Source organism: Prionailurus bengalensis, chromosome D3, assembly GCF_016509475.1.
Source record: "Prionailurus bengalensis isolate Pbe53 chromosome D3, Fcat_Pben_1.1_paternal_pri, whole genome shotgun sequence".
Taxonomy (NCBI): Eukaryota; Metazoa; Chordata; class Mammalia; order Carnivora; family Felidae; genus Prionailurus; species Prionailurus bengalensis.
In genome coordinates, this window is record NC_057356.1 from 40,324,565 (window position 1) to 40,350,111 (window position 25,547).

At 45.2% G+C, this 25,547-nt stretch overlaps 1 protein-coding gene and 1 long non-coding RNA gene across 13 annotated transcripts in view; one reads left to right on the top strand and one right to left on the bottom strand.

Annotated features, from left to right (window-relative positions):
- Positions 1-25,547, top strand: part of DLGAP1 (DLG associated protein 1) — a 900,656-nt gene that overhangs the window by 809,240 nt on the left and 65,869 nt on the right. For 8 of the 11 annotated variants that reach the window (XM_043558380.1, XM_043558381.1, XM_043558385.1 and 5 more), the window contains one exon: positions 23,238-23,611. In XM_043558380.1, coding sequence (XP_043414315.1) covers positions 23,238-23,611 — 374 coding nt within the window. The remainder of the gene's footprint in view (positions 1-23,237; positions 23,612-25,547) is intronic. The other 3 variants (XM_043558382.1, XM_043558383.1, XM_043558391.1) reach the window with 1 other exon arrangement.
- On the bottom strand, positions 3,507-14,664 carry LOC122470589. Of its 2 annotated transcripts, none has more exons than XR_006293945.1 (4): positions 13,658-14,664; positions 7,055-7,530; positions 4,851-4,961; positions 3,507-4,339 (listed from the first exon to the last, which is right to left on the bottom strand). It is a non-coding gene; the product is annotated as an uncharacterized LOC122470589 (long non-coding RNA). The 2 variants fall into 2 exon arrangements; XR_006293944.1 differs by having other exon boundaries at positions 3,508-4,339; positions 4,851-4,943; positions 13,658-14,659.

Below are 25,547 nucleotides of genomic sequence, written 5' to 3' on the forward strand. Positions count from 1 at the left end.
AGCATGAATGGGGGAGGGGCAGAGAGAGAGGGAGACACAGAATCAGAAACAGGCTCCAGGCTCTGAGCCATCAGCCCAGAGCCTGACACGGGGCTCGAACTCACAGACTGCGAGATCGTGACCTGGCTGAAGTCGGACGCTCAACCGACTGCGCCACCCAGGCGCCCCAGACATGTCATTTTTATATCAAATATTATGAGTGTTTTGGGATGGATGGGAGGGGGAGAGAGGGCCCTTTGGCCCTATTAATTTTTACAGCATTTTCCCCCTCCTATTTACCTAAATTTGTGATTTCATGCAAATTTTATAAAATATTTTGTGTTATCCCCAGAGCCTGAACTCCACAGAAGCCAAAGGCCAACTCAATTTATGCTGCTCCTGAAAGAATTGTGGTTTGGAAAAATTACTCTGATGGCTCCCGAAAAAGTAATAATTCTTATTACTACTGCTTTTGTTCCTACCACAACATCTGCAGAGCACTTTGCAATTTACAAAGGGCTTTCACACCTGCTACCTCTTTCATGGTCACCGTAACAGCTGTCTTATAGTTATGGTCCCACTCTCCAGATTATTATAAAATGAAGCACCGAATGCATTCCACAGGTTGTTATACAATGTAGCATAGAATACTTCAGCGCACTGCCCTAGATCACAGACCTACCAATTTACAGACCAAGAATTCCAAAGACTTTTGCTTCATCTGGGCTTTCCGTTCATGTCCATGTCTTAGGCACAGGGCCCTCTCAACCAACACTGTCCCTTTGACTCCTTTCTCCAGAATGCCAACCTTCTTCTCCTGAGAAAGGTTTGATTGATTGTATATCCAAAATCACTTATAAAATAGAGCACTACCCACATTTCACTTAAGCTCAAAATGTTTTGTTTTGGTTTTTTTCAACAACATACTTCCTGATCGAATCTCTCTTATGTTAGTGACAGAAAAATGGACTAAATGACAGACATCAAGATCTTTTCAGAAGAAAAGCTTTCGTTGTTTTGCTTATTTTTATCTCAGGTAAACATCTGGGAAATCACCAAAAATGAAAATATGTCTGAGATGGTCAATGTTTCAGAAGTACTTTTATGACTATCAATTTTTTTTAATGCTTATATATTTATTTTTGAGAGAGAGAGAGAGAGAGAGAGAGAGGAAGAGAGAAAGCACGAGAGCAGGGGAGGGGCAGAGAGAAAGGGAGAGAGAGAGAATCCCAAGCAGGCTCCATGCTGTCCGTGCAGAGCCAGACTCAGGGCTCGAACCCACGAACCATGGGATCGTGACCCGAGCCAAAATCAAGAGTCAGACACTTAACTGATCGAGCCACCCAAGCGCCCCTGAGACCATGAATTTCAAGGTCCCGTAAAATCGGAAGCTCGAGGGCATCTCTGACAGGAGCACCGCCAGCGAATATACTGAACAACAGCGTTTTCGCCTGAGGTTCAGTTTTGTCTCCTCGCATGCCCCCTGCCTGGCACTGGACAAGATACCTGAGACGTCTGGATGCCACGGAGATAGGATGGCATAATCTCACCAACTGTACATGGAACTGTGACTTCCGAGTGTCCCGGGCCCTTTGCACCTGGCTTAGCAGCTGCTTAGACAAAATGAAAGGATTCCTCTTATGAAACTGTTGACATCATCGTTGCTGTTACTATATACTATTTATTGAACACTTACTACATGTCGGGTAATAGGGTGAGCATTTCTCATGTATTACTTCATTTTATCCACCCAACCCCCTAAGGAAGGTATTCTAATCCTCATTTTACACAGCAAGAAACTGATATTCAAAGAGATTAAGCAACTGTCCCTAGGCGACACGCTTTTAAACCAAAGGTCTTCCTCCAAAACTTGTATTTTGTAACGTGATGCAATACCGTCTCCCAGGCGTGGAAAGCGAAGCCGTTGTCGCTTAATAGATTTCTGGTCATTTCAGTGGATATGTTTAGGGCTGGTATCCTACCTTGTTACTATAGTAAACGAAGGAAATCGAGTGGGCAGGCCTTAAGCAGTCTGCAACTTTAAATTCTCAAGTAGTTGAACTTAGAGTAAGCAGGTCCCATTCCTATCCTGCCCTCCAGCCCTCCCTGGCTGCAGATCATGAGAGTTGACTGTGAAGGCAAAGGGAGACATAGTTGTAAGCGCTTTTGTTTTTGTCTTTTCTGAACTCTAGAGAGTATGAAAAAGTTTTAAACCTCTGGTAGGGATCCATCCTGCAAGACATCAGAAACCCGTAACAGTTTCTGCCTCTTCCAAAGTTCAGGACAGCAGAGGCCGCAGCTAGTCACCCTGTGTGACCTGAATGAGTGGCAGGGGGAGCGTCGCAGGGGGTGGAGGGGTGCAGGCAGAAAGGCTGCAGAGGGCTGGGGTGGGGTACGGTGACACAACACCGGTAAGGACCCGGCCAAAGAGCAGAATGGGCGAGCGACAACTCCCCACCCTTGGAAAGTGCTTCTGGTTTTTAAAAGACGCAACACCTTCATGGTCAATTGCATTTTCTCCGTGCATCTCTTATTCATAGGTGGCTACTGGGTGGCAATGGGAGAGTGTAAGGCCTCCTTGAAAATGAGCACAGAAGGAGGGCTCTCCAAAGAGAGAACTGATGAACTGAGGCCAGAGTGATAAGGTGAAGTTTTAATATCACACACTACAGAGAGGCCTCTGAAAATGCGTGCTCATGCACGTATCATGTGTGCAAGGCTCTTCATGCTATAGAAAGGCAAACATCTGAAAAGTATAGAATGTCCTCCCTTGGGCAGTTTTCAAGATGGTTTTTGTTATGTATGAATTTTGTTGTATCAAATGATGTAGGAAGGAGAAGAAAAGGAAAAGAGCCTACTTCCTGTGTCAGATAGAAGAGCCACACCGTGTCACCTTACACTATATAAACGTCCCCCATCTATCCCATTACACTAGGAGATCATCGATGCCATTACGGGAACTCAGCAGATGAAAAAACAGGGGCTAAAAGAGTTGACTCATACGAGGTCACGTAGCTCGTAATTGGCAGGTCAGGATTTCCAGCGGGTCTGGCTGACTTTGAAGAATGGCCTTTCGAGGTGGCTGCCTGGCTTAGTTGGTAGAGCATGTGACTCTTGATCTCAGGGTCATGAGTTCAAGCCCTGTGTTGGGTGTGGAGCCTACTTAAAATAAAAAAATAAATAAACAAAAATAGAAGAACCACATTTTCCAGTCACCACACTATTGATGATGGAAGTTGGGCCACCAAGGCTGAGAAGCTTTTTGAAATACAGAAATTTTGGTCTGGAAATATGCTGTGTAACAGAATTTGTCATATAGAATCTTTTTTTTTTTTTTTTTAACTTTTATTCAGTTTTGTGAGACAGAGGGAGACAGAACACCAGTGGGGAAGGAGCAGAGAAAGAGGGAGACACAGAATCCGAAGGCTGTTCCAGGCTCTGAGCTGTCAGCACTGAGCCCAACGTGAGGCTCAAACTCACGAACTGTGAGATCATGACCTGAGCCAAAGTCCGGAGCTTAACCAACTGAGCCACCCAGGCGCCCGTCATATAGAATCATATAGAGTAGTCAACAAAGACCTACCTCATTGCTAATTCTCCTCTGCTATCATCCAAGAGCATTGGAGTAGTACTGTAACAAGCAAAGGGTGATGAGTTTTATAATAGAGACGGGTAGAAGGTGATAATGAAACACAAATGAATCTTTTTTTTTTTTTTTTACTGTTTATTTATTTATTTTGAGAGAGAGAGAATCCCAATCAGGCTCCATGCTGTCAGTGCAGAGCCTGATGCGGGGTTCGATTCCTCGAACCCGTGAGATCACAACCTTGGCCAAAATCAAGAGTTGGACTCTTAACCAACTAAGCCACCCAGGCACCATAAATGAAGTGAATCTTGATGAATGACTAGGAGTGTTCAAGCAAGGAAGGACACTTAGCATATATAAATCCATTTGCATAACTCTAAGCCAAATCAATAAATAAGCAAATAAAATTTTAGAAATAAAATCAAAGTGACTTAGATGGGAAAGGCATTCATTTTCTCAGTAACAGCAAATCTAGAGGTAAGGCGGCCACTGAAGCTATCCAAACCAGCTTCCTGCCATGTTTCCACCTGTCATCTTCACTGTGGGTTGTCTTCTCAGGCAGATGCTCTTTGTGGTCCCCAGATGGCAGCCACAGTTCAGGGTATCTCTTGGTGATGACAGTATCCAGAGGAAGAAAAGGGATATGGAGGTGATCCTTCCCAGAAGCATTCCCATCAATCTTCCCATCAAACAAGACTCAGCCTCCAAATCTAGGAAGGGGCTCACCATCCCCCAAAGTCATGGCTGCTTGGAAAAGTCAACAGCATTGAGGTCCTGTTGGCAAGGGGGGTGGTTATAAGAAAGCAAACAACAATGTGTGCCACAAGCATAAAGACATAAAAAGATGGCATTCTGGAAATGATAAATCGTTAGGTCTGAAAACATCAGGAATTATATGCCAGTGCTTGGCGGTATTTTCTGGGCCAGTAGTCCTCAAGGTCTTAAAGACAGTGAAATATCAAACCATTCTGAGAGGTTTTCATTATTTTTTTCAAAAATGGTAATCATAAAATTTCCTTCAAAACCAAATGGTTAAAAAAACAAATACAGCAATACATATGGTAAAAATAAAATGAATTTAGTTGGATATCACAACGGTGATGACATAATAGTGTATTTAATTTGCATTCTGATATTTGTACTTTATGATTGTACTTTATGATAACAATAGTTATGATCCTCTTTAATTGGAGAATTCAAAGAAGCCTAAAAGATAAAATAAAAATCATTCATAAGCACATCACTTGGCTATAAGTACCTGATGCCAAAGTAGGGTCTTACATACCTTTTATACAGAATTACAGTAGTGACTTTTTTTTCTTTGTTAGAATGCACTTTGAAGTCAATTTCTTCTTATCACAATTTTCTGACAAATTTTCTACAAAATAAAGGCAAGCTACTGCTGGTCAGTTTATAGAAAAAAGCAACACACTGGCTTATAAATTATAGAGTACAATCGATCACATTAGGAAAAAAAAAGAGCAGTATCACTATTGTTTTGTTTCTGTTTTCCCCTAAAGAGGTGAATTTCTGTTGACTTTCTACTTTATGGAGCAGGTTACCTAAACCCAGACTCCAGAACAGAAGTGAGGCAAGCAGCAAAGAAGCAGGGACTTCTTCAGTGTGGTTCTGATCAGGAAGGATGGGGGAGGGGTTGCAAGAACTGGGGCCACATCTCATTCCAGCAAGATGCAGCTTTCACCTTGAGAGTGGTTATGGGTCAAGGCATCAGGGCACCAGCACTAAGAAAGGGATAAGGATGCTCTCGGGACGCCTGGGTGGCTCAGCGGGTGAAGCATCCTACTTTGGCACAGGTCATGATCTCATAGTCCGTGGGTCCAAGTCCCGTGTCAGGCTCTGTGCTGACAGTTCAGAGCCTATAGCCTGCTTCAGATTCTGTTTCCCTCTCTCTCTACCCCTCCCCTCCTTGCTCACTCTCTCAAAAATAAATATTAAAAAAAAATTTTTTTTAAAGGGGGGGATAAGGATGCTCTTTTTGGAACCTTCAGGAAGGTTGTGTCTGTCCCATGTGCCTTCGTTGAATAACCACAACCAGGGGTCAGGAATGTGCAGATTTCTTTAATTTTTCACTTCCAATATGGAAAAGGAGCTCTGAACATCTCTCCATATAGTAGCAAACTACAGCAAGACTATTCTTTTATTTATTTATTTTTTAATGTTTATTGATTTTGAGAGACAGAGAGCGCACACACACGTGCACATAAGCAGGGCAAGGGCAAAGAGAGAGGGAGAGAGAATCCCAAGGAAGCTCTGCGCTGACAACAGTCAGCCCAGAGCAGCAGAGCCCGCTGTGGGGCTCGATCTCAGGAGCCAAGAGATCATGACCTGAGCAGAAATCAAGAGTCGGACACTTAACCGACTGAGCCACCCAGGTGCCTCAGGACTATTCTTTTAAATTTCAGGACCTGTCTAGGCAGGACTCTATCATGAAGGTTGTTGTTTTACCTTGTTTTTTAAGTCCCCTTTGTCTTTCCAGGGAACTTGATGGTTTTAATAACTAAGAGTAAAAGCCGTCAGGAGGATGTAGAATTCCAAGGTTCTTTTGGAAGGTGAGCAGAAACCAAGTTATTCAGAATCTCCAAAGCCCTAGACTTTATGCAAGACTTTCTCCTGTGGGCAGACCTGTCAGCTGGAGAGTGACAGGTTCTGGTCAGGATCTTGAACCCTTGCTCTAAGTGTATTCAACAGTGTGGGAAGCAGGGACAAGACAGACCCAGTGAGACCAATTAGAAGAGCATTTCTCAAAATATCTTGGCAAACAAAATTCAATCTTTCCTGTTGCCCAGAATGTACACAGATCTGGATGCACGCACACACTGCAACAAGGTTCAGGAAACAGTACTTACTTTGTTTGACACATCTCACATTTTCTAATCTACTTCATTTTTTAAATGGTGAAACCGTATGACCCACCTCAATGGATTTCATGACCCCTGAATAAGTCACAACTGGTAGTTCGAGAGACTGTGACTTAGGAAGTTGCTGTGAGCCTCCAGAGGGGAGGTAATAGGATCTAGGAAAGCAGAGAGCTGGATGGCAGGAGGTTGAAGGATTCCAGACAGATTTAAGAGAAGACAGAAGGTCTCAAAGGAATTAGAGATAATGCCCAGAGTTTGCGCTGGGTAGATACAGGGATCGTTTGCAGAGAGGGGTAATGTTAACTGCAAGACCTGTTATGAGGGTCAAGATAAGGAGCATTTGAGAAATGCCCTTTTGGGGGGTAAATACAACTGCATCCCTCAATTTGAGGCATAGCGAAGAAAAACAATCTAGGGACCACATTGCATAACTCCAGAGAGTGTTTACCTTTTACTCAAAGAGGGAGCAAAATGGTGGTGACGGAAAAAAGGAAATCATTAAAGGGGAGGTGGGGGGGGGGGGAGGAGTGGACTCTGAGCCTGGAAATTCTACTTGGAAAAGACAGTCAGGCTCTAATTCCCAGGGAAACAACCCAGATCAAAGACTCACCTGGTGCTCTGCTATTGGGGCTATCAGGACTTTGGTAAGGCTGAGAATAGGGTAAGTATAGCCCGGGGCTTTGCATTTAGCAAACCCGTGGGCAGGAGTTTGCTTCTCGATGCACCAAGCTGGCAGCAAATTTGGAATTCTCCATCGCCAGTTCAGAAACTTAACAGGCGTTTCTTACGCACTTCTTATAAAAATGGAAATCCATTAACTTCATTCTTCTTGCACGCTCTGTGACAGCATCAGGTCAAAGGGACTTTTTTCCTTCCTCTTTTCATGGCGTCCACAGTCTCAATCCTTCTCCTTCAAAATCCTTTATTTTACAAAACAATAGGTTGTGGTGGAAGCCTGTTGCTAGTTGAAGATTCCGAACAATAGGTGTCTCTGAGCCGGGTTTATTGAAATGGTCTTGTCTGTGTCCTGGGGGAGATTGTAAATGAGATGTCAACAGGAGTTCTTTTGTGCGAGTGGCATTCGGCCTGAAAGAGAGGAATTTCCTTACTGTGCTAGTATTTAAAGTAGATTTGTTGCTGCTTTGGCTAAAACTTTTTATCCAACTCCCGGAGCTAACAGCACTGAATGAGTCACTCGGCCTGATTGTGACTTCCTTCCCTCCTTAGCAAAGCACTGACTCAGTCATTTACATTTAGAAAGGAAGACTCCTAAGAAGATTTCTTGGATTTTCCTCAGCTTGAGCCTCTTTTCTAGACCATCACGTGGACCCGAGCTGTCAGCAATCCTGTAACCCCCAGGAGAGGGCAGGCTGGCCAGGCTGTTTTTCTCACTCCTGGGGAAAACTCCTGGCTGTTTTGCTTGCTTTCTTTTAAAATCCAAGAAGAGAGACAGTTTCCTGCCTTAAGCCTTTTCCTTTCTCCCTCCCTCCCTCCCTTTTTTTCGGGGGGGGGGGGGGAAGAGGCGGTAAATGACAGGCAATTTCAGTTTACTATAATTACCACTGAGGTTTGACTAACTCTACCCTTAGAAGATAAGGCAACCGTTTTATTACCTCTCAGCCAGGTGCCTGAGGGTGACGAGCCTCGCCTTTATCTGGAGACCTGACAAGGTCTCAGCAACTGCAAATGGGCTGAATCTTTGAGCAGCGGCCATCCAAACGCTTCCCTTCTCTGTGATCCATTTCCCTGCTCTTTATTGGTAGTTAATTTTGATCCAAACACTAGCGCTGGTTTCCTCTCGTCTTTCCGCATTCCTCCACCTTACCAGTCATATTGCTATGCTAATTAAAACGGTGTAAATTACAAACCTCTGGCCCCAAGCATTCAACACACAGACTATTTAACCTCCTCTGGTTTGGGAGATTTGCAGTGGGTATAGTTGCTCTTTCAAAGAGTTGATACTTGATCAAATCTTTCACCTATGACAGTACACATCCAAAATAATCAAATTGTTTTTGCCTTTACTTTCTCCGGCTCCTTTTGAGAAGTAAAATGTTATCCGCGTCAGGGGGCAGGCCAGTGCTTGTTTCAGGTGATAAAAATTTCTAGTGCTTGATCTATGTATGTCTGCCATTTGCTAACCCGTCTCCCCACCCACCGGTTTATTCTTTCATTCAAGATCTTACATGGATTACCTCTGTTATCCCTTGGGTTGGAAATGCGGCATAAAAATGTACATTCTGAAAATAATTTTCAAACTGTGCGGGCTAGGTAGCGCTTCAGGGAGTGTAGAGTGCCTTTGCAGATCAACTTTTAGGCAAGTATCCTACTTGGTAGCCAATTAGCACAGTCCCCAGCCTGGACCTAGCACAGAGCCACCCTCCTGTCAGCATAAATTATAATTATGGTGGGTCAAGGAGAAGAATGTTGGTTTTACTTATTTTGCTGGGAAGTAACTATAGCTTGAGGGCAGGGGATGAGAATGAGGCAGAACATGATGGAAAAGATGAGTGAAAACACATCCACACCAACTTGCAGATATGAGGTGTTTACCTACAAGAACACATGGGACTTTCCCATTCTGGGCTTTATGTAGACAGCATCCCACCTTGTGAGGAAACGTTGCTTGAAAGCCTCTCCTGACACCCCTGTTACCATTTCACAAAAATCAAATCAAGATGCTTCCAAGTACAGTGTGTGAAACCAGTAAACGCCCAGGACTCCAACACGGTCGAGGAAAGAGACACAATGTCAGAAGTATCATCACCCTGATCTTGGATTTCTCCTTTCCACCTACAATGCCGTGCGCACCACCACCCCTCACCACCGATCGGCTATCCTCTTGGTAGGCTCAAGGCCTGGGAGGCCTCTGAAGGAGGAAGTCCACAGCTGGGGCGCTTACTGCCAAAGGAGCGGGTAAACGTCATCCCTTCACGGGCACCCGGGTGGCTCAGTCGGTTAAGCATTCAGCTCAGGTCATGATCGCATGGTTTGTGGGTTCAAGCCCTGCATCAGGCTCTGCCCTGACAACGTGGAGCCCCTTTGGGATTCTCTCTCTGCCTCTGTCCCACTTGCTCTCTCTCTTTCTCTAAATACACTTTAAAATTTTTAAAATTAAAAACATCATTCCTTCATCTGCAATTCTGAAAGCCATTGGCCAAAATCTGACCTTGGGGCTACCTGCATTGTGACTGTTCTACCCCTTCCCGCAGACAAACAGGTCAGAGCACCTGATTAAGAGGTGCTGCCCTAGCCCCCTGGGGTATGTCCGGTATATTAGCTTCCCACAATCCAAAAAGTTCTGAATTCCGAGCACATGCAACCAAGGATTTCAGATACGGGCTTTTAGATACAGATGGTGTTCTCATAAGGGTTCAAAGGAGAATCTGAAAGACAAAACTATAAGGCAGCTCTTTCGAATCTAAGTAAGGAGGCTTAGATGGGAAGAACTCAGGTTCCAATCAGACTCCACCCTGGAGAACATGGGCAGCCCCCTCTCTCCAGCCTCCTGGTCACTTCTGGAATTGGATTTCTAGGTATAGCACTTTGCTCTGTTAAATACTGTGAACAAGGATGATGATGGGGGCAGGTAGAGTAAATTGATAGAGATTTTAGTGAGGGCCTCATCAGTTTCCTGGGTTGTTTCACTTTAATGTTTTCCAAATGATAAACACCCAAGTGTAAAGTAGAATTTTTAATGCAGCTTTTAAGTGGCCCTTGACCTATCAACGGTAAAGGCTGACTCGGGGACTGAACTCCTGGTTGAAGCACGGATGGGCAAAGAGCCCTTGGGACACCTGGACAGGTTCTTCTCTGGATCTGTGTCCTCCTCTGTCCGGGACACAGTTGGGTAATGAAGTGTCATTTTAAGCACTGATTCTTATTTGAGACTCAGTGGCGGGCTGGTATCCTTCCTGGGCGGAGTGGGCTGGTGCAAACGGTATTCTACGGATTAACCCAGACAGTTTTCCTGTTTTCCCTTTGAAAAGGGGGGTTTCAGGGAGGAAAGAGGAATGGAGTAGGATGAATAATTAACTGCCTAACGACACACACCAGGGCGTCCTGTGGCCTCCCACATGCCCTGCTCTCCAGACCCAGGTAATTATTCCTCATCATACTGAAACCAACAGGAAGGAATGGTGGATGCATTTTCTTTCTTCTACACTTCCCCACACATCCTGTTTTCCCGGCTTTGGGGATTTGGGCTTGCCTTGTGCAAAAACTTCTGTTCCAGGCCAAGCCCTCCCTCCAGACCCTCCGTCCGCAGGGCAGCAGAAGCGGGTGGCTCTGATAGGGTTGCCCTTTCTCCAAAGCCCAAGGAGGCTGACCGTGAGCAGAGGGGTTCCCAGCAAATCCAGCTGGAAGTTTCAGTTAGGACTTAGCCTGACTGGACCCGCGAACTATGCCGATTTGTACACAGGTCACTCTGCACAGCCACCTCACTTTCTCAAGGGGCACAAGTTGGCAATATGTGCCTGATACCCAACTCCCAGCTACCGTCAGCTACTCCACACAGACCCGGGGTTAGGTAGGCTTGAGTGCTCCTTTGTTTACCAGACACACAAACGACATGGCAGGAGAGTCCTGTTTGGTTGTGTGATTCCATTCCAGATTTTTCCTGGTATTCCAGGCTCCAGGTCCCATTGTGCAGGTGATACTAATTCTCATGAAATAAGACCAGGAGGTAAAGAGAGTTCTTGGCTCTCGGATATCCATCTTGTGCAAGCAGAGAACAGCAGAATAATGAGAAGGCAAAGAAAGGCAGCTGCGTGGGACAAGGGCAGCTAGCATCGTCAGCCCCTCACATGGCCATTTGCTGAGGGCCCGTGGGCAAAGCCAAACAGAAGACGGAGGAAGTTAGGCGAATAATCCACAGGAACAACTGCGTTCGGCTAATACTAGGTTGGGCTTTTGCATACCAGCTCATGGCAAAAGATGGCCGGTCACAAGTGCACTTGGCCAGCACTCGGCCAATGCCAGACAGAGGTGGGCATCAGTGACAGGAGATTTTATTGCAGTATCCAAGGTCACAGAGAACGGCTTTGCTGAGTATTTATTTTACTTCTACCCTGATGACCTCCCTCTCCTATTCGTCCCTTTCTCTTTTTCTCCAGGAGGGGTCTTCTCATCCCTGTTCTTTCCTTCATGTAACCAGCATTTTACCACGGTGCTACTATGTGCCATGCATGTTCCAAGCACTGTAGTCATAGTGAACAAAATGGACAACGATGCTGACCAGGTGGTTCTTACATCCTTAACTAATTCCTTTCTCAGTCTCATCAGGAAAAAAAAAAAAAAAAAAAATCACCTAAGAGAATATAGGCAAGTGTGGCTGAGAAGTGACATCTGACAAGAAATGAAACCTAGTTGAAGAGAAGCTTAAAAGACAAATTTCCTTCCCCACTCCTGGCACCATCCCTATCCCAGGCCTCGTAGGCATGCTGTCCTTCAGCAAGACCGGGTCTGCACTAACCTGAGGAGATGGTTGACCAGCTGCCCAAACAGGAAACCTTATATAATTCTGTAACCCTGACCTTGGGCCCTGAATCTTCCCCTCCTGTAAACAATCCATTCCATCCAGGAAAACCTGCAGATTGGCTGGGACAAATTTTGAAAAACACACACAATGTGACCAACGTTGAAAAAAAAATCCCTAAGTCCTACAGGAAGTGATACATCTGATTCATTGGTAGAAATCACTTCATAAAGTGATGGAACAAGTGGAAATTTAATCCTAACACATGAAACTGCCAGGGCAGTCACTTATGTACATGGATGACTCAACAGCACCTGTTGGAAAGACCGGGAAAACGAGCCGTGAAATCCTGATCACATTCCCTTCTGGAAGCAATAGCCCTGCCTTGCAAATTAGTAAGCCCAGTGTTCTCAACATCCCGACTTCAACATTTGTGCCTCGTTCTTAAGAAGGCTATGACTCACCGTGGCTACTGGTCAAATGATTCTTACTCAGAGCCGTGGGCTTTAATCTTTAGCATTAAACGGTCTAGGCAAATACTAGCCAAATGTCTGTCTACTTTCAAGATGTTCCTTTGAAATGATTGATTTCAGGCAACAACTGGTTTTCCATATGGTAACCCTCAATTTCTAATATTATTTCGCTTGTTGCCAAGTTTCATTAAAAGTCCACATTAGAAGCTTCAGACCTCAGTCGCTGGACCTGGGCCTTCTAAAATGACTTTCCTCCAAACACCATTTAACTTCCTTTAATTTAGTTAATTAATGGAACTTTCTGAAAAGCACTGTTACTTTGATCTGAACCTCTTGCTTTAGTTTCCAGCTAACATTTCCAGGGAGGGAGAAAGAACGGATGCCCTCGCAACTGGCTGGGGCTAACAGCGGCTCACAACTTTGGCCATCCCTCCAAATCAGAGACATCTGAAGGCGAGTACTTGAGAGGAAGAAGACTGGTTAAAAATAATGCCCTCGGCATTTCTGTGGGTGTTTGCCCCACACAGAGATAAAACAGCGAAACCGGTACTGCAAGCCATAGGAAGCTCGGCCTGCAGTCTGGAAATCCTAAATAATCCTTGCAAGTAGACCAAGTGGAAGCCAAAGATGAGACTTAGAAATGCTTCTGCCCAAGAGAAAGTTTTCTTTTTATTTTTTAAATTTTTTTTTCAACGTTTATTTATTTTTGGGACAGAGAGAGACAGAGCATGAACCGGGGAGGGGCAGAGAGAGAGGGAGACACAGAATCGGAAACAGGCTCCAGGCTCTGAGCCATCAGCCCAGAGCCCGATGCGGGGCTCGAACTCACGGACCGCGAGATCGTGACCTGGCTGAAGTCGGACGCTTAACCGACTGCGCCACCCAGGCGCCCCGCAAGAGAAAGTTTTCTGCATACAACTTACAAAATCAGATAAAAATTAAAAACGGAAAAGGCAACTCCCAGCAGGAATCCTCAGTTTCTTGGCTATTAATCCTTGCTGCCATCCATCCAACCAAATGGCTAGGGTAGTTCTTGCTTGCCTTTCAACTTGCCACCACAAAAAACGTTACCCTAGCTGCTGTTCAGAACGGAACAAAACCCACAACCTCAACCCAGAGATCTTACGCTGCAGCAAGGGTAAGATTTTTTGTGAAGGCGATCGGTTCAAAAGCAAGACATTCTGAATCGTGACCAACACTCTTTGTGTTCTTTTGGAAGGCAAGACTAGCAAAGGAGTCCACCCCTTTCCATAGCGTGACTTACCTTGGAGCTGAGCCGCGGATTTCCAAGTACCTCGCTGAGGTTCCGATCTTGGCCACAAGGCGGCACTCGAGAGTAGGGCTGCCCGCAAGCAATACCTTTTTCTCCAGTCTCTTGGCTGGGGGGGGGGGGGGGAGGAGGGGCGGGGTATGGAGGTGAGGGGGGCGGGGGGAGATGCAGCTGGCTTTAAAAAAAAATGCATCCATCTGTTCTCTGAAATTATGCCACTTGCCATTTTACAAGGCGAAGGTTGCCACGTTACCTGTTGCCAGGTTCCTGGGAGTGCTTGGGGAAAATGTGGGCGAGAAAGGTACAGCACAAAGTCCTCCAGCTTGGTGCCTTTCAAGCTCTTTGGACCGGGCTGGCGCTGACATTTGGAGAGCAGCTGCCGCGGATTGCCCGAGCATTGTTTGGTTGTAGTTCTAACAGAGGAGTGGCTGCCTGTTACATCATTTCCAGGCATGAAGTGCCTGGGGCTTTTTCTTTTCTTTTTTTTTTTTTTTTTTAATGACTAACTCTGATCCCTCCCTCCCTGGATTTTGGTACAGTACAAGCTCTGTGCGCAACAGGCTCACCTCAGGAAGCCCAAGTTTTGTAGCAACTTGTTAAAACAACTTGGGTGCCTCTTAGAAAAAAAAAAAAAAAGTTGGGACTTTGAAACAAACCTTTCCATTCTTCCGTCTGAGAACAATGTTGTGTTTGATTAGCAAGCCGAGCGCTGCGGGCCCCAGACCTCTGTTCTCCCGCAAGAGCCGGGCTGCTATCAGATGAATAGATCTCCAAGCCAGACATGCCGAGGCTTGGGGCATTTGTCTGGCATTAGGAAGTGTCTGGAAGACTAGCAACTACCAACTGGCAAGTCTTATGACTAAAGAGTTATTACACCGCTCCTCCCTCTCTGTCCACATTCCCTGCCCTTCCCCTCCGCGCTCACACAAGCGTGCTTTTTTTCTACTTCAGCGGAGAAGAGGTTAGCTGGCCTCTGTGGTTTCCGTGGAGGATGGCTTTAGTGGCAACGGCTGTCCCGGCCGCGTCCCGCCGGCCAACACTAACCGGGAGAGCCGGCCAGAAGCGGGGTGCGTCTCCTGGGAGCCCCGCCCTCTCAGCGGGAGGCGGCGCTGCCGGGACCACTGACCACCACACTTTGGGTGGCCTGGAGATGTTCAGCTGTAAATATTTTGAAACAAGGGAGCGATTTTTCCATGTGTATTTTGTTTTAATAAGTTCCTCCCTTTTTGCAGTGTTTTTAAAGACGCAGCCGGTGCACCCCTTGTTGACCACTCCGAATTCATTCATTCTCCACACCTTTGTCAGGTTCCTACAAGGGCACACTGCTGTGTTGGGGGCCGTTTGGGGGCATTTTCTCCTGGGAAGCATTATGCTTTATTGGACAAGGTGGTTTTGTTTTTTTGTTTTTTGTGGTTTCTTTTTAGTTTATTAATTTATTTGGGGAGGGGGGGAGGCAGAGAGGGAGGGAGAGAGAGAGAATCCCAAGCTGCCAGCTCAGAACCCGAGGTGGCGGTGGGGGGGGGCACGAAGTGGGGTGTGGGGGGCTGGATCCCACAAACCGTGAGAGCATGACCTGAGCCAAAATCAAGAGTAGGTGGGTAGGGGACTGAGCCACCCAGAGCCCCATGGACAAGGTGTTTAATGGTGGTGAATAGAGGTGGTTTGGGGGAGTGCGGGGTAAGTTATGCTAACTCCACTACTTAGTAGCTGTATAGACACTTCAGTTACCTGCTCTGAGCCTCAGTCTTACCATCAAGCAAATGGGGATAGCGAGAGCTTCCTCTGTCGTGAGACCATGTCTTAAATTCTTAGCACAGTGTGAAACGGAGTAAGGATTCACTCTCTGGCGATTTGGTTGATCTAACAGCACATCAAAAGTCTGGACCTGGGGCGCCTGGGTGGCGCAGTCGGTTAAGCGTCCGACTTCAGCCAGGTCACAATCTCACGGTCCGTGAGTTCGAGCCCCGCGTCAGGCTCTGGGCTGATGGCTCAGAGCCTGGAGCCTGCTTCCGATTCTGTGTCTCCCTCTCTCTCTGCCCCTCCCCCGTTCATGCTCTGTCTCTCTCTGTCCCAAAAATAAATAAATGTTGAAAAAAAAATTAAAAAAAAAAAGTCTGGACCAGTGGGCACCAGTGGCTCAGTCAGTTAAGCCTGCAGACTCTTGATTTCAGTTTCTCAGTTCTTGGGATGGAGCCCCCTGTCAGGCTCTGCACTGACAGCTAGGAGCCTGCTTGGGATTCTCTATCCCTCTCTCTCAGCCCCCAACTCACATGCACACGTGCACACACACACATGCGCGTGCGCTCTCTTTCTCTCTCTCTCTCTCTCTCTCTCTCTCAAAATAAATAAATAAAAATAATAATAAAGAGTCTGGACTAAAGGCGCACCTGGCTGGCCCAGTTGGTGGACCACGTGACTCTTGATCTTGGGATGGTGAGTTCAAGCCCCGCGTTAGGTGTAGAGCTTCCTTTAAAAAAAAAAAAAGTCTGGACTAATGTTCCATCTTATCATCTTTGTTTTCACCTGTGTTTGTGCTTTTATCCTGTGAAGGACTCAAGCCAGAACACTGGTGTGTCCAGCACTGGGTGGGGGGAGTCCAGCCTGTGTGACATATCACCGTGGGGAGCATCGCCTCCAGTTCCCTGGCAGTTCAGCACTTCTGGGCCTACTTGATGCAAAGCCGCAGCAGCAAATTTCTCTTAGTAGCAGCCTTGCCCTCATCTGTGCCAAAATGCATTCCCAGGATGCCAGAACATTCGTCATTGCTACCAAACAGCCTTGTTGGTAACTCTCCCTGACCTCCTCTCTTGACTTCACTTCACTCTCAAGGAGTCTCTACTTCTCAAATTCTTTTCTAGCTTTTATTAATATTCCTAAAACCACAGGAGCTCCGGTTTGAAAGAAATCTTGCCATCTACTTCTGGCCCCCATCAGATGGTGATACAATTTTTAATTTATTTAAATATTATTTTTTAAGTTTATTTTTTTAGTAATGTCTATACCCAACATGGGGCTCGAACCCCCAAATCAAGGGTTGTATGCTTTATCGCACCGAGCCAGCCAGGTGCCCCAGATGGTTGTACAATTTTGATAGCTTCCCAAAGGATGAACTGGTCTGTGCTAAACACCTCCAGAGACCAAGAGCCTGCTACCCAGCAAGGTTTCCATATTCCACCTTTGGACAACTGACTGTTACAGAATTATTCTTAGTGCCTCTCTGAGCTCTTGCCTTTGTGGTTTCCCATGGGGCACCATAGAGAACTGGTCCACGCCAACTTCTACACAAGAGTCTTCGAGATCATTGGAAATCCTTCTGTCTTCCTTCTCTTGCAAGCTAAACATCTGCTTCCCTTAATCTACTCCTTGTAAGATACAGCTTTTCTTTCCCCAGAGCACTCTGCAATTTCCCCCTTAAGGAAAAGAACCCAGAATGAAACACAGCACAACCATCCTTCTGTTGTTCTAGATGTCGCACTTGTACTCACACACACCCTCTTCAAAATAGGCAACTGACCCGATGTTAAACCCACAATCTTGTATTTGTGCGGTAGACCCGCTATGTCCTAAATGTACATCCTTCCACGTTTCTTTTTTTTCTTTTAGCCTCTTCACGTCATTCTGCTTTCTAAAATAGCCTGTAGTTTCAAGTTATTTCCCTAATACGTCCTTAATCCTTACACACCACCTCTGCCCTGTCCACTGGATGTGCAAATGTTTCCTGTCAGTGCTTCTCAAACTATCTCTAGTGATGGATTTGTTTGTTTGTTTGTTTGTTTGTTTGATGTCCGATCCATTGCAGATCAATATTTTGGTAAAAATGCAATAAAATGAATCACTAGAAAAAGGAGATTTAAAAAACGGGGCACCCATCTTCTTTTTGTTAGATTCAACCAATGAGATAGTCCTTAGAATTGCTGTACAAGTTTCTAAAAGCTATTCTTTGATTTTCATGGCATATCTCACCATACAGTCACCAAATAGTTTGTGAATCGATCCCTGTCTGTGGACCACACTTCGAATAGTGCCCCTCTATGCACACAGGTGTGCTGGAAATGCTTAATAACTGTCTCTCTAAGGTAGTATTTCCTAATTTCCATTGTGTAAACATTCACACCAAGGTCGGTTTGAAGCTATCAATGAAATATCACTACATACAGACTTGGGAAGAGACATGCACGATTAACTATCAAGCTGGTAAGAGCCAGGTCCAGCACCCCACTGTTAAACCCATTTGATTTTTTTTAAATCTCCTTTTGAGGGCTTGTTAAACTGTGGTTGGCTGGACCAAATCACCCAAATCAGAAAACCTTTGCCCTCAACAGAAACCAGAAAGTAGGTTGAGGCAGGCCTTCTCTCTTTGGTGGCCTTCAGCTCAGTAAGAGCAGACCATCTGATACAACTCAGCAAATCCAAGATTGCTCTGACCATGACTTCGGTGTAGAAGCCTGCCACCACTAAAGGCAGATCAAATCACAGCTAGCTTTGTGGTTAATAATATCTTAGAATAACTTATTTACATCAACAAGATATCTTGGGGTGCCTAGGTGGCTCAGTTGGTATGGCGTGAGACTTCCACTCAGATCATGATCTCATGGTTCGTGAGTTTGAGCCCTGCGTTGGGCTCTGTGCTGACAGCTCAGAGCCTGGAGCTTGCTTCGGATTTTGTGTCAACCTCTCTGTCTGCCTTTCCCCCAGTTGCTCGCTCTCTGTCTCCCTCTCTCTCAAAAATATATAAACATTAAATAAAGGTATCTTTTGAACAGTGTACAACTTTATGTACATGTATATTTTGGAATTCTCTTGTTGTCCTTTTGTGGTTTTATCTGTAGTTCTTATGGGCTTGTTGTTATATTTGAAAGAGTTTCTAGGGGCGCCTGGGTGGCTCAGTCAGTTAAACGTCTGACTTCAGCTCAGGTCACGATCTCATGGGTTTGTGAGTTCAAGCCCCGCGTCAGGCGCTGTGCTGACAGCTCAGAGCCTGGAGCCTGCTTTGGATTCTGTGTGTCTCTCTCTCTGCTCCTTCCCCACTCATGTTGTGTCTCTCTCTGTCTCAAAAATAAAATAAACACTAAAAAAAAAAAAAAAAAAAAGAGAGTTTCTAAAATTCAGTAACCAGAAAGTGCTAAATAATTCCTCAATGCAGCTTTATAGTATGTGACCCATTAGCTTAGCCAGTCAGACTGTATTATTAAGAAGATACAAAACATGGTCTGATCCTACATCTGTTTTGTGGCCACTTGACACGGGTGTGTTCTTGATCACAAAGGTTAACCAGAGCGATAAGAACGTCTAGATATTTTGTTCAGAAAACTCTCACTACTACAGAAAAAAATAATTATTGGCACAGGCCTTCCCGAGGCTTTTAACACTAGCATTATCTTTCCATGCAAATGGAGACAATATTGAAGAGTCAGGTGGAAGCTGAGATAGGATAGAAATTTGTTTTCAATCTCTCTCTCTTTTTTTTTTTTTTTTTTTTTTTACTTCTCGTTCTCCTTTTCCTCCTCTGGCTTCCCCACCCCCCTCCTTCTTCTCCTCCTCCTCCCCCTCCTCCTCCCTCTCCTCTGACTCTTCATCCTCCTCCACTACTTTCTTAATTCAATGTAAAAACCAGTCTCTGGTCTCTATTCTCTGCAGTATCCTCTGAATGCAAGTATGGCATCAAAATCTGTAGCTTCTCTCTTGCTGACTCTTGTATATGGGAGTCCTTTCACCAACTTTGAGCTGGGGTAATAAATCATCAGAATCTAAATAAGGGGAAAAATCATTTTATTTGAAATGAACAAATAAACCTGTCAGGCAAAGGAAAGCAACAATAATGATGGTTAAAATATAGTATCATTTCTTTTTCAAGTTCCCACTGAATAAAAGGAGTACTTGCCTTTTTAAATCATGGTTTTGAGAATGTTGCTCTCAAACAAGAGAAGGGTTTCACTTATGGTATATAAGCCACTCATTTTCTCTGTCTTGACCAAACAAGATTTATTTACCTGTGTTTCACCTTCTAGAACCTCACTCTACCGCACCCCTCCTGGCACTCAGACTCCAGTGGATTCTAAATTATTCATGGTGGGGGCGCCTGGGTGGCTCAGTGGGTTGAGCGTCAGACTTCAGCTCAGGTTAGGATCTCAGAGTGTGTGGGCTCGAGCCCAGCGTCAGGCTCTGTACTGACAGCTCGGAGCCTGGAGCCGGCTTCAGTCTTCCTCTCTCTCTGCCCCTCCCCTGCTTGCACTCTCTCTCTCTTTCTCTCAAAAATAACTAAACATTAAAATTTGTGGTGCCGAATCGTGAGAGTAGAATTAGGGAAAAAAATAATCTCAGGAGAGAAGACAGAATTTAGAGCCCAGCTTGTAAAACCATGAAAGAGTGATAACCAGGAAAAATTGGAGATTTGGTTGTATGAGTTTCTGGAGCAGTCTCAAATGCAAGCGAATTGAGGCATGAGAAGAAAGGAGGTGGTGAGAAGTGTGAGTTGTATCTTGGATCTCCTGTCTTCTCTGGCAGACGTGGGCATTCCTTTTCAATTTCCATTTGATGATTGATAGATGGTGCTTCTTGGAGTATAACGCTGATAACTGTAGCAGAATTGTGCCAAGCTCCACACTGCAGTGAAATCTCAAACTGAAGCTCCTCGGATATAACGCGTAGCAAAATGATTCCCGTCCTCTGTTCAGCCCCTTATTGGAGGTGGGGCAATCTCACATTTTACCTCCTTGGGTATTGGGGCTTGGCCAGCCTGTTGTGAAAGCCATGTCCCCAGGATTGCCCCTGTTCAATCTAACCCTAGTGGATCTCTAGCATTGCTGCTACCTACCATCCTGAAGGTCCCCATTGATCAAAATACTCAGTGAACCCTATTGACCTGGAAGGGGAGCTGACAACAGCCACCAGATGGCACCAAATTGCAGTTGACCCTGGGGAGTGTCCCCAAACCCTGTCACTACACTGGAAATAATGTGACACCCTCCTTTCTATATTCCCCATATCACACTTATCACATCATGGCAAGATGTCTCCGGTAAATCACAGCAAATGAAAGAATACTCTACTTGGCTACATCGTGCAGTTTTGATTACCCACACTGAAAGAGGATGCAGGCTGGCCAACAACAAGCCGTAAACAACCCATATGGAATACGAGCGGGCCCCGTGTCCTGAGCAAGATACAACATTGCTCATTATTTCAACAAAATAATGAGTTCACACTGTAAAAACTTGTCTTAGGAGAAGTAATAAAAGGATCTGGTTTCACTAGATTCGAACAGAGAGATTGATTTTATCCTCCTTATGGTCATCAACCCCCTCTTGTCTTCCAATGAATAACTGAGACTCAGCATCACCGAGAGGGGTTATCCCTTCAAACTTTCCTGGGAAACAAGAGGTAGCTCCACGGTGGGGGCAGGGCACGACACTAAATTGGGCAAGGTGAAAAATCAGCAATGCACGCGTTAGCACACTTAGCCCCAGGCTCCACGGGAGCCCAGTGGGAGAACCCGAGACCAGCCTCTGCTCCTGGCTCCGCCCCTTGCAGGCGGGCCCTGGGAGCCTCCACTGGTCGCATTACCTCTTCAGCCCCTGAGCTAAAAGCTGTGGACCTTGGGCTGGGAATTGCTGAGTTCTGTTCAAACTAAAGGATGTATCGCTCATGCACTAAGCTTAGGCGGAAGACTTTCCCCGCGTGAGCCAATGGCAATCATGCATCCTGGTCACTGAGTGGTGGCTACGTTTATATTGTTGACATTACCCCCACTTCCAGAGCATATATGATATTGTCATGTTGCATCAGGTAATTCCTAGGAAATAGCAAAATAGTTTTGTCCTTATATCTTTCACAACTAAGGAAATCACTCCAAATCACAGGGCAGCAGAACAGCAGCACAGCATCATAGGATCCTTCTGTTTGTTGTTCCTTATAGGATGCTTCCTTTGAGTGGCCTCAGGAAACATCCTAACTATTAAAGCAAGTATTTCATTTAGTGAGTGGCCAAAGTGGTGGCTCAAACCAGAGCTGGGATTGTATGGTCGGGAGTAGCTGATCTGGCGTAAGGAGTGACCATTTGCTGTGATTGGAAAAGGCATCGCCGGGAAAGTGATGGAAACGCGATAGTTGGAATCATTTTTTTAAATTATTTTTTATCTTTCAAAGCTTTTTTTTTTGAGAGAGAGAGAGAGAGAGAGAGAGAGAGAGAGAGAGAATCCTAAGCAGACTTCCTGCTACCAGTGTAGAGCCCCATGCACGGCTCCATCTTGCTAACCAAGAGATCATAACTTGAGCCAAGAAGAGTGGGTTGCTTAACCTACTGAGCCACCCAGGACCCCAATTTGAATCATTTTTAAAGATGACTTAACAAAAGTCTTTAGAAAGTTGGTTAAGGAATTGTTCTTTTCTGGCAGGGAACATTCTTTTTGATCTGTATTTTTGTACATCATGCTCCACAAATACAAGGCTGAAAACCAGTGTGTAAGGCTTCTTCACATAACCTCAGAGTTATAATCAGGGAGTTGGAGAGAAGACCAGAGGCCACTTTAGCCAGAGCCTCAGGGGGGACCTCAACTAAATTGCACAAGTCCAGAAAGGACACTTTTCTGCACAGACACAGGCCCCTAAGTTGGTTAAGTTGTCTTGAAGGACAGAATTTTAGGGACTAGTCTCCTATAAGCTACCCACACACTTCACCCCCCAACACAGATTTGGAAACAAGGGAGACTATAATAGAGGAGACTTTTGTGCAGTATATTCCCTCTTAGAAGATAGCTCTGCTCAGAAACAACAACAAAAAAATTCAGAAGAGTAGTTTCTATAGTGAGCATCTATCCAGAGGAAGGAAGGAAGGAAGGAAGGAAGGAAGGAAGGAAGGAAGGAAGGAAGGAAGGGAAGGGAAGGAGAAAGAAGAGGGCTGGAGGGAGAAAAGAGACAAAGACAGGAAGGAAAAGAGGGAGAGACAGGAGGGAGGGAGAAAGAAAGGAAGAAACCAAGTGCCAGTAAACCAGAGCTCCAGGAAGCTGAGACAGCTGAGTCAGCCACCCCCAAGAGCTCCCCCCACCACCCCCACCCCCCACCCCGTGCTTCCCACTGTTGTTAGGATTAGATCACACTTGCTCACAACTCTTTGCTTTCCTCCTTCCTTTTTCAATGTTTATTATCAAACACCGCAATCTTCTCCAATGAGTTACCTTGTTTAACATTAGCTGTATTTAATATATTCCTGAGAAGGCAGACACTACCCTGGGTTTATCTACACATGTATTATCTCTCTGGGTGTACTGTTGCCTGCGAAGATTTCTACAGATGGCTATTTTATGTTGATTCATTTAATTTCCATTTCAGAAACTTCCATTTCAGAGGTTGGTGTTTTTCAGTCTTTTTCCCCCTCAGTCTTCTGGGTATGTCACCTCATAGGAGGCCCAAATATCCCCTCTAAGCAGGGATCTCACTTACTCTATCAATGGACTTGTTTTCATGTTCAGTGTCTTCGTGTGTTTCATGTGCCCTGATTCTCAGTGGATGTTAGTTACAATACAGAAATTAAAACCCACACAGAAATCACAGTGTCTTTGTTTTCACTGTCTTCCAGTGTCATCTTGCATTACAACATATAAGAAGACACCACCTCCAGTCCCACCCAGAACTACCACGAAACCTTTCATTTCTATCACAGCCCAGAGTAGCACAGAGTCTGCCCAGGATGCCTACATGGATGGACAGGGCCAGCGAGGAGATATTATCAGCCAGTCTGGACTGAGCAACTCCACGGAGAGCCTGGACAGTATGAAGGCTCTGACAGCCGCCATCGAAGCTGCAAATGCCCAGATCCACGGCCCCGCAAGTCAACACATGAGCAACAACCCTGCCACTGTCACTACCACGACCACCATAGCCACTGTCACCACAGAGGACAGGAAGAAGGATCACTTTAAGAAAAATCGATGCCTTTCCATTGGGATACAGGTAACAGCCTCCCTTTCTGTCCTTTGAAATAGGGACCCAAAATTCAAGAAACGTAACACTATTGTTTTTCCAGAAGATGTGCCGTCTGCCCCTTTTGGACGACAGAGCCACGTGTGGGACCAGAGTTTCAAATGATTGGCTCTGGAACTCCTACATTGTTAAATGTGAATTTAAAAATCATGAAGATATTTTGTCTGTGGGCGTTATTAGATTATTTTTGTTCTCTAAGTTAGATTATTTTTTGTTCTCTAAATTGAATGTGTGACTCAAAGCATTAGGATAATTAAACAAACACAATCAAACACAAAGTGCCCTCAATTCCTAATGCACGTTTTGATTCTCAAAAAAGGAGTGGACATCCAAGAATGACCCGGGTTATGGGTTTGTGTTACAGTATGTTCAGCACTGTTGAGGAACCACATGAGAACAAAAATGTGAATCACTTCTCATACATGTGGGAGTGAGGGAGAGGAAGACCAAAGTGACTGGTCATGTAGAAAGCGATCACTCACACCACAGCATCATGAGCAAAGAATGTGCATTAGTCTCAGCATAATTGTTGGTTATTTAATCATGCATTTCAAAAAATGGTAGATAATTCAGCAGGCTTCTCAGTTCAGCCCAGAGTTTTCTGCTCAGAGATAAGATCAAGCCGACTCTTGTTTTTCACATCTGTTCGGCTTGGCTTACCCAGCTAGAAATTTCCTTCTCTCAATGGAGAAGAGTCATTCTTTTCACCCTTTTTTGTTGTGCCATATCATGCAGGTGCCCTTTGAATAATAACTTCCTGACGTGGTGGCCAATAAATCTATTCACAATGAACCAACTCTAAGGCACATCTAACAACCAGGCGTGGGGTAGGTTTTCACGATGATTTATTTTCACAGTGCATTCTGCAGAGTGCACTTCTAAAGGGCAATATTTGTCTAGTAGCAATGAGTCAAATGCTTTTTTTTATATATATATATAACCTACAGGTTACCATAGCGCACATTGTCAAGTTTCCTAAAAGAACTTGTGGCATTGGTGCATGATACTAGGCGACACGCAGGAGGCACATGCCCAAAGCCAGCCTCCACCCCTATGCCTGCCTCTGCCTCCCCCCAGGAACTAACTGCTCTCCCTACTGTCCAAAAGCTTTGAAGGAGTAGGGAAGAGCAGAGGCCGGCATTCCGTGTTGTCCCAGGCACATGACGTGATCTTCCTGAGCCTGTTTCCTTAACTGTCCCCCACAGGATTATTTTGGGGACTGAGTTTACAAATTTCAGCTTCCCGGGGGGTCCAGAATTTCCATTTGGGACGATGGAAGAAGTCTGGACGTGGATGATGGTGATGGTCGCACAACAACGTGAATGTACTTAATGCTGTGAGCACTGCACACTGAGAAGGGGTTAAGATGAAGGATTCATTTTGTGTATATTTTACCCAGGATAAAAGAAAAATTGACCTTCTTTATCTGGCACATAACTGGCACCCAGTCATGTTAGTTTTCTTCTACTTCCTTAATGTTCAGTTTCTTCTGTATTTTACATCATTTCTCAATCGATTATATATTCCTCTGGCTCAAAATTCAAAGGTTATAAAAAGGCATTCGGTGACTAGTCTCCCTGCCATTCTTATTTTTTTAACGTTTATTTTTTGAGAGAGAGGGAGAGAGAGCATGCAAACAGGGAGGGGCAGAGAGAGAGAGAGAGAGAGAGAGAGAGAGAGAGAATCCTAAGTGGGCTCCACACTCAGTGCGGAGCCGGACACGGGGCTCAATCCCAGGACCGTGAGATCATGACTGGAGCCGAACTCTAGAATCAAGACACGTAACTGACTGAGCCACGCAGGCACTCCCCACCCAACACCCATTCTTATTTAATAGCCCATCAGTTCTCTTTGCAGGAAGAAATTAATACAACCAATATTTGCATCTCATACAGACCTATTTGGT